Source organism: Amblyraja radiata, chromosome 19, assembly GCF_010909765.2.
Source record: "Amblyraja radiata isolate CabotCenter1 chromosome 19, sAmbRad1.1.pri, whole genome shotgun sequence".
Classification (NCBI taxonomy): domain Eukaryota; kingdom Metazoa; phylum Chordata; class Chondrichthyes; order Rajiformes; family Rajidae; genus Amblyraja; species Amblyraja radiata.
In genome coordinates, this window is record NC_045974.1 from 24,142,161 (window position 1) to 24,157,786 (window position 15,626).

Genomic DNA, 15,626 nt, shown 5'->3' on the forward strand with positions numbered 1-15,626 from the left:
ATAATGAACGAGAGAAAAAAGATCAGGACCCATATATACACACATAAACAAACAATAATAGTGCAAAAAGACAAAACCAATGCCCCCAACTCTATGTAGTTCAGAGCCTATTTGGGGGTTACATACATAGATACATAGAAAATAGGTGCAGGAGTAGGCCATTCGGCCCTTCGAGCCTGCACCGCCATTCAATATGATCATGGTTGATCATCCAACTCAGTATCCCGTACCTGCCTTCTCTCCATACCCCCTGATCCCTTTAGCCACATCTAACTCCCTCTTAAATATAGCCAATGAACTGGCCTCAACTACCCTCTGTGGCAGAGAGTTCCAGAGATTCACCACTCTCTGTGTGAAAAAGTTTCTTCTCATCTCGGTCCTAAAGGATTTCCCCCTTATCCTTAAGCTGTGACCCCTTGTCCTGGACTTCCCCAACATCGGGAACAATCTTCCTGCATCTAGTCTGTCCAACCCCACAAGAATTCTGTACGTTTCTATAAGATCCCCTCTCAATCTCCTAAATTCTAGCGAGTATAAGCCAAGTCTATCCAGTCTTTCTTCATATGAAAGTCCTGACATCCCAGGAATCAGTCTGGTGAACCTTCTCTGCACTCCCTCTATGGCTATAATGTCCTTCCTCAGATTTGGAGACCAAAACTGTACGCAATACTCCAGGTGTGGTCTCACCAAGACCCTGTACAACTGCAGTAGAACCTCCCTGCTCCTATACTCAAATCCTTTTGCGATGAAAGCTAACATACCATTCGCTTTCTTCACTGCCTGCTGCACCTGCATGCCTACTTTCAATGACTGGTGTACCATGACACCCAGGTCTCGCTGCATCTCCCCTTTTCCTAATCGGCCACCATTTAGATAATAGTCTGCTTTCCTGTTTTTGCCACCAAAGTGGATAACCTCACATTTATCCACATTATACTGCATCTGCCAAACATTTGCCCACTCACCCAGCCTATCCAAGTCACCTTGCAGTCTCCTAGCATCCTCCTCACAGCTAACACTGCCCCCCAGCTTAGTGTCATCCGCAAACTTGGAGATGTTGCCTTCAATTCCCTCATCCAGATCATTAATATAAATTGTAAATAGCTGGGGTCCCAGCACTGAGCCTTGCGGTACCCCACTAGTCACTGCCTGCCATTGTGAAAAGGACCCGTTTACTCCTACTCTTTGCTTCCTGTTTGCCAACCAGTTCTCTATCCACATCAATACTGAACCCCCAATACCGTGTGCTTTAAGTTTGTATACTAATCTCTTATGTGGGACCTTGTCGAAAGCCTTCTGAAAGTCCAGATACAACACATCCACTGGTTCTCCCCTATCCACTCTACTAGTTACATCCTCGAAAAATTCTATAAGATTCGTCAGACATGATTTACCTTTCGTAAATCCATGCTGACTTTGTCCAATGATTTCACCACTTTCCAAATGTGCTGCTATCCCATCTTTAATAACTGACTCTAGCAGTTTCCCCACTACCGATGTTAGACTGTGTTTAATAACCTGATGGCTGTGGAGAAGCTGTTCATGAATAGGTGACATTTGCCCAGAGGGGGAATTGAGAACCAGAGGACATAGGGCAAGTCATCCAGGGTCGGGTACCTTTAGACAGGTACCTGTTTAAATGTTTCTTAAACGCTGCGATCATACCTGCCTTAACTACCTCCTCCGACACTGTACACCCACCACCCTTTGTGTAAACATGTTACCCCTCAGGTTCCTATTAAATCCCCCCACCTCACCTTAAACCTATGTCCTCTGGTTCTCGATTCCCCTGCTTTGGGCTTGAGACTTTGTGCGTCTACTGTAGCTTGGTGCGGCCAAGGCTCTGTGGGGGAGGACCACAGTCCAGTGTCCTACTGCTGCTGGATATTGGGGTGCAGGGTGTGGTGGAGATACCCCTCAAACGAGGGAAGGGATATCACCCCAGGGGGCCACATGAGTGGCAAGGATGCTGGGTATAATGATATTTCCGTGAACACAACTAAATACAACGCTAATGAATGTATGTATAGCTGTCAGTCGGCTGAATTTATGCACCCTTCTTGTTTTCAACATTTTTTATTCTGAATAAAGTTTATTTCGATTTTTTTTTTTAAAGGAGGTAGCTGGGGCAGGTACTTTCACAACGTTTAAGAAATATTTTGACAGGTACATGGATAGGATAGGTTTAAAGGGATATGGGCCAAAACCAGGCAGGTGGGATTGGTGTAGATTGGGCATGTTGGTCGACATAATGGGGCAGGTTGGGCCGAAGGGTCTGTTTTCACGCTGTATGACTTCATGCCCTAACTAATTTAAAATCGACCACAAATGCCAAGAATCACCCTGAGAAAGGTAGATATCCATAACGTGCTGGAGTAACTCAGCGGAACAGGCAGCATCCCAGGAAAAAAATGATGGGTGACGTTTTAGTCAGGGCCCTTCTACAGACTGACTGTAATTTGAATAATTCAGGAAAATTGTTACAAAGATCTCCGCATTATTCGGGTGAAATGTCACCTGTCTATTCCTTTCCATAGATGCTGTCTGACCTACTGAGTCATTCCAGCAATTTGTGGTTAGGAAGGGTATTAGATTATTAGGATATTAGACGCCATTTTAATTTCCATCTTTTTTTTTAACATCAAATTAAGATACTAATTTTGAAAGTTAGTTTTTCAACTTTCAATATTAGATGGGAATTGAGCAGGTCAAAATGTTTTTTAAAAAACTGCAGATGCTCGTTAATACACAAAAGGACATAAAGTGCTCGAGTAACTCAGCAGGTTAGGCAACGTCTCTGGAGAACATGGATAGGTGATGTTTCGGGTCGACACCCTTCTTCAAACTGGTATTGTTCATTGACGTTGCGAGAACATAGAACAGTACAGCATAAGAAAAGGCCCTTCGGCCCACAATGTCAGTGCTGAACATGATGCCATGTTAACGTAACCTTCTCTGCCTGCATGTGACCCACATCCCTCCAGTCTCTCCATGGCATATCCATGTGTCAATCTAAAAGTCCCTTAGGGCAGCACAGTGGTGCAGCTGGTAGAGCTGCTGCCTCACAGTGCCAGGGATCAGGGTTCGATCCTGACCTCAGGTACTGTCTGCATGGAGTGTGCACGTTCTCCTTTTGAGCTCATGGGTTTCTTCTGGATGCTCTGGTTTCGTCCCACATCCCAAACACATGCAGGCGTGCAGGTTAAGTGGCCTCTGTAAATTGACTATAATGTGTAAGGGAGTGGATGAGATAGTGGAATCACATATCTTGGTGTTGTGTGGACTTGATGGGCCAAAGGGCATGTTTACATGCTGCATCTCTAAAACAATTGTTGTATGAGGGAGATGTATTGGCCAGTGGGCTTTAGTAACCATATTTAAAACATTAAAATGTTAACTACTCATGGGTAATGGGTAATTAATAATATTTCTATTGGCAGGTGTTCAACTACATGGGGCCACACCCTGTAATCACACACTTAGTAAGTTGAAAATTTCCTGCTTGAATCCATCCAGTTCAAGTATCTTTGTTGTGCTCTTTTATCAGACGAGTGTAATTTCTCAGCTGGTTCCCCCAATTCCACTGACCCCTGTAGTTTGATATCATCTCCGTATTTGACTACCTTGTACTCGGTATATGAACCAGTATCTTGTATATAAACTAGAAACACATGTAGCTCTATCACTGAATTGCATCTCAATCAATATTTTAACCTATCCTAACCATTTTCTGTTTCCCATCCTTAAGCCAACTAACCACTTTCTTATTCTTCAGAATTATCTTGAATTCTTCCACACTCCAATAATTGGCTCGAAGGGCCAGACGGCCTACTCCTGCACCTATTGTCTATTAATCAAAGCCTTTTACATCAGGTGGCACAGTGGTAGAGTTGCTGCCTTACAGCGCCAACGACCCAGGATCAATCCTGACAATGGGTTCTATCTGTACAGAGTTTGCACATTCTCCTTGTGACTGCCTGGGTTTTCTCCAGGTGCTCTGGTTTCCACCCACACTCCAAAGAGTAGTCAGGATCGAGCCCGGGTCTCTGGCACTGTAGGACAGCAACTCTACCACTGTGCCGCCCAACATTGAACTGTACATTCCCAGCAGTTCAACCCCCCTCCTACTGACATGGGTATCCCTCCTTCTGAAGCCCTCCCTCCGGGCTCAGAAGCACCATGGGTCCAGTGGAAGATGCTCAACCGCCTGAGAACAGGAACAGGGCGATTAAAAGCTGCCATGGCCAAATGGGGCTATGAAACTGGCCAAACCACCTGTGAATGTGGAGAAGGGGACTATACAATGCAGCACTGCCTTGTCTGCCCCCTACTACCCAACCAGTGCAGCCCAAAGGATCTTGCAGTGTTCAATAAAAACGCAAAGGACTGTGTAAAGGAATGGGAAACTGTCATATAACCAACCAGCTTCAAAGACACGAAAAGAAGAAGAAGCAGAATCAATTATTAAAAATCCAAGTTGTAACAATATATAAATTCCATGTAAGCCTGGCTTCTTCATTTAGATTATTTCAGATAAAGTAATGCCAAATTATTGAGAGGTGCTCTGACTAAAAATGAGCTAATGATATTAATTTTATGTGATTTTTAGGTCTGACAAGTTTCATTTCATTATGATTTTTCCAATTTGTCCACACACTCTAAACATTCAAATGAATATCTAAGGGGAGAGAAACTCCTGTGCTATCTGAGTACCTCCAACATATAATAGAGTTGAAATGGGTTGTAATCGCTGGAACATTTTGTACAAATAGTATTATCGTCTTATGTTTTTGAAATAAATTTTGTGCAAATATTTCTGTGATTTTTTTGAATTACATATCAGTGATCTACATTAAACAGTGGATAAGTCAATAATGAATGCCTCAGCGCTGTTGGCACTTTGCCATTCCCAGCTAAGGACACGAACAGTCTACAGAGAAGTTTTGGTCAATGAGGCAATCTTGGGTGAGGTGGGGAGAATAGGTGGGAGGATTCCACAGGGCGACATTGCTGCGTTGGGCGGGTGTGGAGAGAATCCTCCCTGACATTTACAGTTCATAGGTTGTTCGTAAGGGTGAGGTGTGGCAGAGAACAGCTCTGCCAAGTGGAATGCACCTCCAGTACAATAGGGGGGTTGCACTTAAGGTCATCGGTCAAAGGGCGTGACGCACGGAGCAGCTCAATCCATCTGGAGGACATGGCAGCTTCCGGCACACACTGTTAACACACAAAACAGTACTTTCTTACCTGTTAAAAACCGCCAAAATGGCCAATTTTTGTGCTGTAAATAATTGTGGAGGGTGACTGAGCGTTCTGAACCAAATGCTCTAGTATTTTTTGCTCTGATCCGGAGCACCAAGGTGTAAGCGGCCGAAGGATCGCATCCCTCGTGACAGCCCCCACTCTCCCCCCGGGGTCAGCATTGTCCGGCCACGGCCACCCTCCACCCACCCTCCCCCTGTGCGGCTGCACTGTCATGGGCTGTGGGTCGGCAGCGCCCACACACGAGGTTGGGTTGAGCGGGGCCGCAGCTCCGGGCAGCTGACATACTTCCGCGTCAGCTGCAGCAGAGTTGGGGACAGTCAGGTCTCTCCACCCACCCAGTCACTCCGGACCCCATCCGACCAGCCCTTTGTCCAGCGTCCGTCGGTGTCGCCGACTCTCTCCTCCTTCTTGTCCCTGGTCTTCGTGGGCGAGCGGGAGATGAGCCTTGGACCCACTCCAGGCGGGTCGCGCGGTCCCGTGTTCGTTGACGTTGGTGGCTCCACTCGACAGGCTACGGCCTGACAGCCACATGGCCTCAGTCCGCGGCGGGCCTACCGGGCCGGTGAGCCGGGCCTACCGGGCGGGTCCCCCGGGCGGCGCGACTCTTGTCAGCAGCGGCCTCTGCAGTCCGTCTGTCTTTTTATTGTTTTCTGTCTTGTTCTATGTAGTTTTTATTGTTTTTTTTGTCGGGGTATGTGTGTGGGGGTGGGGTGGGGTGGGGGAACTTTAAGGTCTTTCCCCTGCACGGGAGACCCGACCTTTTCTTTGTCGGGTCTCCGTTGTCGTTGGGGCTGCAACGTGGAGCGGCCTCCAACAGGAATGACCTGGGGCTCCAGTCGCGGAGCTGCGGATTTACTCACCATCACGGAGCTGGCCGAGTCCGGAGCGGGTGGAGCTGCGGTGGAACGCTGCTGTGACCCGACACCCGGAGTACCGGAAGCTCCTACCGCAGGTCTGTGGACAGTAATACCGGGAGCCCGCGGGTCCCTGCTGGGAGCGCTTTTCGGGGCTTCCGCAACGGCGACTTCTCCCGCCCGAGTTGCGGGGTTGAAGATTACCTGGAGCGGGGCCTACATCACCGCCCCGCGCGGCTTGGAATGGCCGCGGGACTTTGTGAGCGCCCACCGGGGCTCCATCACCAAGAGCCCGCCGGGGCTCCAACACCAAGACCTGGTGCGTGGCCTTGCATCACCCGGCGTGGCTTTAATGGCTGTGGGACATTTAACATCGCCCGCCGGGGGCTTTGACTCTGTCTTTGACTCTGACATGGGGGGGAGAGGGGAGGGCAGGGGAGAGATATGTTTAAGTTTTGCCTTCCATCACAGTGAGGAGGACTCACTGTGATGGATGTTTATGTGAATTGAATTGTGTTGGTGTGTGTCTTGGTTCTTTTTTTGTATGGCTGCAGAAACCAAATTTTGTTTGAACCTCATGTGAGGTTCAAATGACAAATAAAAGGTATTGTATTGTATTGTATTGTCCTCGGTGAGCGAACCCTCAGTCTACAATGGGCGAGCCCGTCCTCGGCAAGTGAGGCTCCAATCCACGGTGGGCGGGAGGGGGAGCCGGGCCTGCTGGTGGGTTTGGCCACGGCTTGCTGGGAATCTTGATCAGTGAGGCTGAGAACTTCATGGATAGGAAGGCTCCTATTGCAGCTTCAGTTGGAACAGGGCCAGAGTGAAGCAGACTAAGAGGAGTAGGCAAGTAGTGCGAAGTCCTCACACTCAATCTTACTTACTAACATATTTTCCCTTTGGAATGGTGTTGAGTGCCATGTTTTTTTTCCAAAATTGACTACAGTGTTATCTTATGCATTTGATATAATTTTATGTAAATATTTCTGAAGTATATCTTATTTCCTCATATTGCATCATTCACAGCATGGCACTGTGAGTGGTGCAATTGGGCAGGCAGGGAAGAAGTGAATGAGTTAAAGTCATTGGGGAAACATGGACAGGCAAGTTTTTCTTTTAGACTTTTGAGATACTGCGTGGAAACAGGCCATTCGGCCCACTGAGTCCATGCCAACCAGCGATACCCATACACTAGCCCAATCCTACATACTAGGGACAATTTACATTTTTTTACCAAAGCCAATTAACCATCAAATCTGTACGTCTTTGGAGTGAGGGAGAAAACCAGAGCACCCAGAGAAAATCCACGCAGTCACAGGGAGAACATACAAACTCCGTACCGACAGCACCCGTAGTCAGGATTGAACCCGGGTCTCTGGCGCTGTAAGGCAGCAGCTTTACCGCTGCGCCACCGTGCTCAACTAGCACAGTTTTCTGTGGCTACAGACGTGACTCCAGGATGATATGTTCCCTCAAGGGAGTGTGAGTCAAGGATTGTTACTGAGCAGCTACAGAGCATCCTAAAAGCCCACCGTCACGTCAAAACTAAATCACAGAATTTTTACATAAAATTCTTATCATAATCAATGATCCCTAAAGGCTCCAGATTATCAATTAACACTTTTTTATTACACAATGCGTGGTCCAAAATAGCCTGACCCCTCAATGGTTCCTGAACATAATGATAAAGCATAGAATAGTACAGCACAGTTTGTGCCGAACATGATGCCAAACGAAACTAATCCCTTCTCCATATCCCTCCATTCTCTCCATATTCATGTGCCTATCCAAAAGCTTCTTAAATGCACCAACCCTGTAGTACATTCCATGTAGAATACTATCTCTTATAAACTATAAATATTTATAGTTGGGTCCCAGCATCACACAGGAGGGCTGGTCCCCCAGCTCAATGTTCCACCTCTCCACCAATTCCAATATTGGTGGCCAGTGGGGGATGGGGGGTGGGGGCGCTTTCTGAAGCATTAGTATGGGTGTTGTAGGCTGAAGAGACTGGTTTCCAAAGTGGACATTGTGGGCCAAATGGATTCTTGCGCTTGCGGCTCAGTCGCTCAAGCCTGTTGTGCTGGCAGCTCAGTCACTCACGACTGGTGGGCTGGCAGTTGACTCACGGCTATTCCTTGAAATTCCACTTCAAGCAGGATGCAAGGCCACCAAATTAAAGTGCAGTTTCTTACCACTTCAAGCAGAGTGCAAGTCCACCAAATTCAAGTGCTGTTTCATACCATTTCAAGCAGGGTGCAAGGCCACTAAAGACAGCGAGTCATGACCTCTCCATCTTGCAGAGACTGAGCCACGCCCACACTTCTGGGTTTTATAGTCCCTCCCCCCTCTCACCAGTAGGGTCGTGGCCTTCGTGGCGTGATTGACAGGAGAGAGAATCTCAACATTTTTTAAACACTAATAACTCTTTTATTTTTCATAGATGGGAAAAATCCTCGGCACCCGATGAGCGGAGGGGGACTCTGAGTAAGATGGCCAAAAATCACAGGCGTACGGGTAGCGTTTTTTTCTAAAATCAATATTCAATTCAATTCAACTTTATTGTCATTGCACAAATACGAGTACAGTTACAACGAAATGCAGTTTAGCGTCTGGTCATAGTGCAAGATAGTAGAAATAAAAATACTGGTTAACAATGTGTGGACTGTGGATGAATTAAACTGGTACATAGGCAAATAAATGTATATAAATGGGAGAGTCTAAAGATAGCTAGCGACGGGACTGTGAGTTCAGCAGTGTAATGGTGTTATTGAAAAAGCTGTTCCTCAGCCTGCTTGTGCGAGACCTGAGGCTCCTGTACCGCCTCCCTGATGGGAGGAGGGCAAATAGTCCATGGTTAGGGTGAGAGGGGTCCTTGATGATTTTCCCGGCCCGTCTCAGACACCGTTTGCAGTGGAGGGCATCCATGGCAGGGAGCGGGGCACCGATGATGAATATAAAGTGCAAACAGGAAGTGGTCAAGATTAGACTTTTAATTATATAGAAGGTAAGGCAACTTTAATTAGGCAAGGCAACTTTAACTAGGCAAGGCAACTTTAATTAGGCAAGGCAACTTTAATTCAGGCAAGGCAACTTTAATTAGGCAACACAGCTTTAGCATTTCCAAACCAAAGGCAACACAGCTTTAGCATTTCCAAATCAAAGGCAACACAGCTTTCGCATTGCCAAACTATATTTTCAAACCATATTAAGGGCACTGCAAGGTCAGTAAAACCACTCACAGTTTAGTAGACATGTGTTCAGTGTTATTCACAGCTCAGACTGAGAGACATGACCCTCTCGCTCCCCCATCATGCAGAGACTGACTGAGGCACTCAACACTTCCGGGTTTTATAGTCCCTCTGGAAGGGGCGTGGCCTTCAGGAGAGAGAATCTCAACATTTTTTAAACACTAATAACTCTTTTACTTTTAAATGATGGGAAAAATGATCTTGTCCCGCGCAGCGGAGGGGGACTCTGAGTAAGATGGCCAAAAATCGCAGCCGTAAATGGCAGCGTTTTTTCTAAAATCAATATACAGAACAACAGGAAGTGGTCAAGATCAGACTTTTAGTAACATAGATATCCTATTACATATATTATACTATACTATTAGGGTATTCGGTGGGCGGCGCGACTTTCGTCAGCAGCGGCCTCTGCAGTCCGTCTGCGTTTTTATTATTTTATGTCTATGTTTTTATGTAGTTTTTGTTATTTTTTGTTAGGGTATGTGTGTGGGGGGGTGGGGGTGGTGTGGGGGGGAGGGGGTAACTTTTAAATCTCTCCTTGCACGGGAGACCCGACCTTTTCTTTGTCGGGTCTCCGTTGTCGTTGGGGCTGCAACGAGGAGCGGCCTCCAACAGGAAGACCGGGGGCTGTGGTGCCGACTACTCACCTCACCGTCGCGGAGCTGGCCGAGTCCAGAGCGGGTGGAGCTGTGGTGGGCGCTGCTGCGGCCCGACCTCCGGGGATTCGGTGGCTGCAGCTGCGGGTTTGGCGGACAGTGACACCGGGAGCCCGCGGGTCCCTGGAGGGAGACCGCTTTTCGGGGCTTCCGCAACGGCGACTTCTCCCGCCCGAGTTGCGGGGTTGAAGAGCTCCTGGAGCGGGGCCTTGCACCATCGCCCCGCGCGGCTTGGAATGGCTGCGGGACTGCGGGCGCCCGCCGGGGGCTCTAACACCAGGACCCGGTGCGCGACCTTGCATCGCCCGGCGTGGCTTTGATGGCCGCGGGACAATCGCCATCGCCAGCCGGGGGCTTTGACTTTGACTCTGACATCGGGGGGGGGGGGGGGGGGAGTGCAGTGGAGAGATAAGTTTTTTTGGCCTTCCATCACAGCAATGTGATGGATGTTTATGTAAATTATGTTGTGTCTTGGGTCTATTTGTTTGTAATGTATGGCTGCAGAAACGACATTTCGTTTGGACCTCAAGGGGTCCAAATGACAATAAATTGAATTGAATTGAATTGAATTGAATTGAATATGTTGATGTATATTACTGTGGTATATGCAACTAGCAGTAGAATATTTAACACATATGTAGTAGTATACTATATATAGTTGTATATACTCTATGTCATCTCTTACACACTCCAGGAATTAGGCCTACTCCTGCTTTACTCCCACAGGACCCTGAATACAAAATTAATAATGGCATCTAAAATGAGCTCATTCCATTAGGATGAATCACAATGGATACTGCAATGCAACATGGCAGCTCCCCTGAGGTCTTTAACATTTCCACCCTGGGGAAAAAAGGTTTTGACTGTCGACCTGTTGTTTAAGAAAGAACTGCAGATGCTGGAAAAATCAAAGGTAGCAAAAAATGCTGGAGAATCTGCCTCTCGTAATTTTGTAAATTTCTATCATGTCTCCCCGCAACATTCGGCATTCAAGAGAAAACAATTCAAATGTGTCCAACTTCTCCTTATAGTAAATATCCACTTAATGCAGGCAGCATACTGATAAAACCTCTTCTGCACCCTCTCCAAAGCCTTGACGTCTTTCCAGTAATGGGACGGCCAGAATAACACATGGCACAACAAATGCCGCCTAACCAAAGTCACTCCGGAAGTGGCGGCGCTGTTAACAGCTGCGGCTCGCCTGCAGTCCGTCTGTCTTTACTTTTTTCTGTTGTTTTTTTTGTCTTGTTTTGGTTAAGTTTTAGTTTGTTGGGTTGTGTTAGAGGGGGTGGAACATGTTCTCTGTCTCTTCCTTCGGGGGAATGCGACTTTTTCGTGTCGTATCCCCCTTCTCTGCCTCCGTCTGCACTGAGGCCTAATGGCGGAGCTGGCGGCCTCCAACCTGCGACCGACCCCGAGGCTCCGGAGGCAGATCCAGCCAGGACTTACCAACGAGAGGCTGGCCGTCTTCGGGGCTAAGGCAGCGGTGGCCCGACTTGCTGGTGCGGCGTTCTGGCTTTCGGCGGCAGCCTGGAGCTGATGCAGCGGGGCTCGGAGCTGAGACTGCGGGACCCGGAGCTGGGGCAGTGGCCTGGAGCTGGGGCGGCTGCCTGGAGCTGGGGCGGCGGCCCGGAGCGGAGACTGCGGGACCTGGAGCGGCGACTGCGGGACCCGGAGCTGGGGCGGCGGCCCGGAGCGGAGACTGCGGGACCTGGAGCGGAGACTGCGGGACCCGGAGCTGGGGCGGCGGCCTGGAGCTGGGGCGGCGGCCCGGAGCTGGGGCGGCGGCCTGGAGCTGGGGCGGCGGCCCGGAGTGGAGACTGCGGGACCCGGAGCTGGGGCGGCGGGCCTGGAGCGGAGACTGCGGGACCTGGAGCTGGGGCGGCGGCCTGGAGCTGGGGCGGCGGCCTGGAGCAGAGACTGCAGGACCTGGAGCTGAGGCGGCGGCCTGGAGCGGGGGCGGCGGCCCGGAGCTGATGCTGTGGCGGGCCGTCTCGGAGCGGAGACGGCGTTCTGGCTTTCGGCGGCGGCGACATCACCACGGAGGTCCGCTGGACTGGAGAGCGGCATCTTCGGCCTGGATCGATCGCCTCAGCGCAGAGGGAGAACAAGGAGGGAAGAGACGGAGACTAAGACTTTGCCTCCATCACAGTGAGGATGTGCTTGGTGAACTCACTGTGGTGGATGTTTAATTTGTGTTTATTGTATGTTTTGTTATTATTGATTCTGTGTATGACTGCAGGCAACATAATTTTGTTCAGACCGAAAGGGCATCTTGTACCCAATGCCCCAGGTGAACAAGGTGAAAAGGTACAGTACATGCAAGAGTAGCTGTCAGTTGTACTCTATAGACTTTAAACTTTAGAGACACAGCATGGAAAAGGGCCCTTCAGCTCACCAAGTCTGTGCTGACCTGTGGTCCCCAAACACTAGCACTATCCTACACACGGGACAAATTTATGATTTTACCAAAGACATTAAACTACAAATCTGTACACCTTTCGAACATAGGAGGAAACTGGAGCACCGGGGCAAACCCACATGATCACAGGGAAAACGTACAAACTACGTGCAGACCGCACCTGCGGTCAGGGTCGAACCCTGGTCTCTGGTGCTGTAAGGCAGCAACTCTATCGTTGCACGACTGTGCCGCCCTGCACACAGTAATAACGGTGGTGGCAACCAAAGCCAAACTTCTCTCACTTTGTGCTTCAGGATTCTCAATTTGTGGTGTCCCCTGTAGTGAGTTTTGATAATAAAGAAAGATGAGATTGTATTTATGGCTTAGCTCTTTATTCATGAACATTCAACATCCTCAACTCTTAGCGAATAAAACATTTAGGGACATGCTTTGTGAACCAAGAAGGACTTGAGAATGATGTTGGCTGTTTCACTTTCCAATTTTTCAGTCTTCCAATTTGACTATGTGGCTGTCATTAATAGTCTAATCCGTATGTCTAAGAGCAACTCTGGGATACCCAAATCCTACTGCTTTATGGCAATGTACATCAGCAAAGAAGCACAAAACTTCTTTCAAGCCATCTCACTATTCCTTCTTATTGTCCGTCTTTTGGGCAGCAAAGGTCTGGAACTGTTCGAAGCTGCCAGGATGAACGATGCCAAGCAAAGTCTTCTTTCTGAAGGAATGGTTCTTGAAGGTGGTGTTAAGGAATTAATGCCTTGCGCAAAAGTAGCTTGTTTGTTGGTAGCTAATGGCTTGAATGCTGAAGCAGCCTGGGTATGGTTTTTGGCCAATGCAGTTGAATTCCTTTTTATAACTGGACATTTACTTCCTTGTTGCACCATTAACGGACATGGTCTTTGAGGCAAATTGCGTTTGCAAATATGTAAATTCAAAGCAGAACTTGAACTGGCCAAATCCTCCTGTGCCAGAGTAGATTCGTCGTCCTCACATTTCACACCAGCCCGTATTGCAGGACAGACATCTGTTTGTGTCTCCCCTATTGTTTTTGCAGGTTTTAAACTGGCCGCTGTCCGAAGACCATTCTTCGTTGTTTGAAGCTTTTTGGAAGTGAGACGAGGACTGGTCAGGATATTTTCCTTTGTTGATGGTAGACCTGAGGATTTTTCAGATGTTGGGATCACCGGCCTCTTGAAAAATGCAAAATCTTTGTGGATTTGTAACTCTGCCTGTTTCAGTGACCTATGGGGGGAAAAAATGGCGGTGAGATATAGAGATTTAAATGTAGTTAATGACTAATAAAATGCAAAGATTTCATACCTTTGAACATCCATTGTTAGGTGATGTTTTGAACCTAGCAGCTTGGTTAGAAGGTCAAATGACTGACGTAAACATTCTGCTGCCTCCTTTTTGACCTTATAACTCACGTCATTTTGCAGAAGTCTACCTGTTTAAAAAAAGTGATCATATCAATGGTTCGTTATTGTCACATGTACAGACGTAGAGCAAAGTTATTTTTTGCATACAATTCAGTATTGCCAAGCACAATCCCCAATTAGTACAAAATGTATTGAAATAGTACAGAGACCGCATGCAAGAATCGCCAGATATGACTATTTGTACATTCATACATCGGTACAGATTTTATGTTATATACCCACATTGAGAACTGCCTATTATTTAAATCCACAGATGTTAGATTGTTCCTCCACCAGATTGTTCCTCTGCCAGATTGTTGGTTCTTTTAGATTTGCCCAAATTTGTTTCATTTCCTATGGGATGCATTTAGTTTTTTTAGTTAGTTTAGTTGATTGTCATGAGTACCAACCGTGGTACGGTGAAAAGCTATTTGTTGCGTCAGGGGAAAGACTGTACATGATTACAATCAAGCTATCTACAGTGTACAGATACATGATAAAGGGAATCGCGTTTAGTGCAAGATAAAGTCCAGTAAAAGACAGATATAGTCCAAGGGTCTTCAATGAGGTAGATAGTAGCTCAGGACTGCTCTCTAGTTGTTGGTTGGGATGGTTCAGTTGCCGGGAGGAAACTGGGAAGAGATTTATGGCACAGTATGATAGATAAGATGTTAATGAGTATGATTCCAGTACAATAAACCTGAAGTATTAGAAAGAAATTATGAAATCGCAACCGACGTTTGAAAAAAATGAAGGATGGGTTAAATTTTCAGTTGCAGTCTCTTCATTGAAACCGAAATGCTAAACAATGTTTTTCTTTGTTGGCTCTTGCCTTTTGGCACACTTTCTAACTTTTGTTTATAGCATTTGCAGCTTTTTCTATTTAAACTTAAACTACAAATTTCTTAATATTGCCATCCTAACAAATTGATACCTTAGCCTTTAAATTGATCACATTTATCTTCACTACATTTATTTTCCATGCAGGGGCAGCACAGTGGCTGATGATATTTTTTGCCATTGCGTATTTTGTAAATAGTTACACAGATGTTTCCTGTACAGTGCATTTGTTCTATGCCAACTGTCACAAAGTTCTTGTGTACACTGTTTCAAGAAACATCATCCCAAGAATAAGTATGCATATTTCATACCTAGTTTTGAAATTGTAAGGGCTTTGTTGAGATCGACTTGTTCTCGACTCTCTGGAGATGTGGCTTGCCGCCCGGCTTCCTCTTGAATCTTGATCACTTGTCTATAAATCCCTTCTGCTTGACTCCTATCAAAGTCATAAATCAAGAAAATACATTGTGTGATGATATAGAGGCCCCTTTGTAAATCCAAAACACCAGCAAACACCAACTGTGAGCAATAAGATAATGAATAGTTGTGAAAGACTTTCTCAGAATGCCGACCAAGCTTCCCCTTGTTTTGAACCATATCCCTCGAAATAGTTTATTTAGAGTAACTCAGCAGGTCAGTCAGCATCTCTGGAGTCTCAGGGGGTTCCGACCTGAAATGTCACCTAGCGATTTTCTTCTTAAGACTTGAGCATGAAGAAGGGTGCCGACACGAAACATCGCCTATCAATGTTCTCCTGAGTTGCTGTCTGTCCTCCAGCATTTTGTGTCTATCTATCTATCTATTTAGTGTCTAAAAGACTATGCTACTCCTCCCTCCACACTGAAACAATTTTGGCCACTGATTTTCTTCAAATCACCACAACTATTAAAAAAGTCAGTATTACATTTCTGTAAATTTAGTTA

The 15,626-nt window shown here is 47.0% G+C and overlaps 1 protein-coding gene across 1 annotated transcript in view; it reads right to left on the minus strand.

Moving 5' to 3' along the window:
• Positions 1–12,596: 12,596 nt before the first annotated feature.
• LOC116984018 (tetratricopeptide repeat protein 41-like) overlaps positions 12,597–15,626 on the minus strand; it is a 34,685-nt gene continuing 31,655 nt past the window's right edge. The window contains exons 14-16 of the mRNA XM_033038048.1: positions 15,015–15,139; positions 13,766–13,892; positions 12,597–13,687 (exon numbers count right to left, since the gene is read on the minus strand). Coding sequence (XP_032893939.1) covers positions 13,057–13,687; positions 13,766–13,892; positions 15,015–15,139 — 883 coding nt within the window. The 3' untranslated portion in view covers positions 12,597–13,056. The remainder of the gene's footprint in view (positions 13,688–13,765; positions 13,893–15,014; positions 15,140–15,626) is intronic.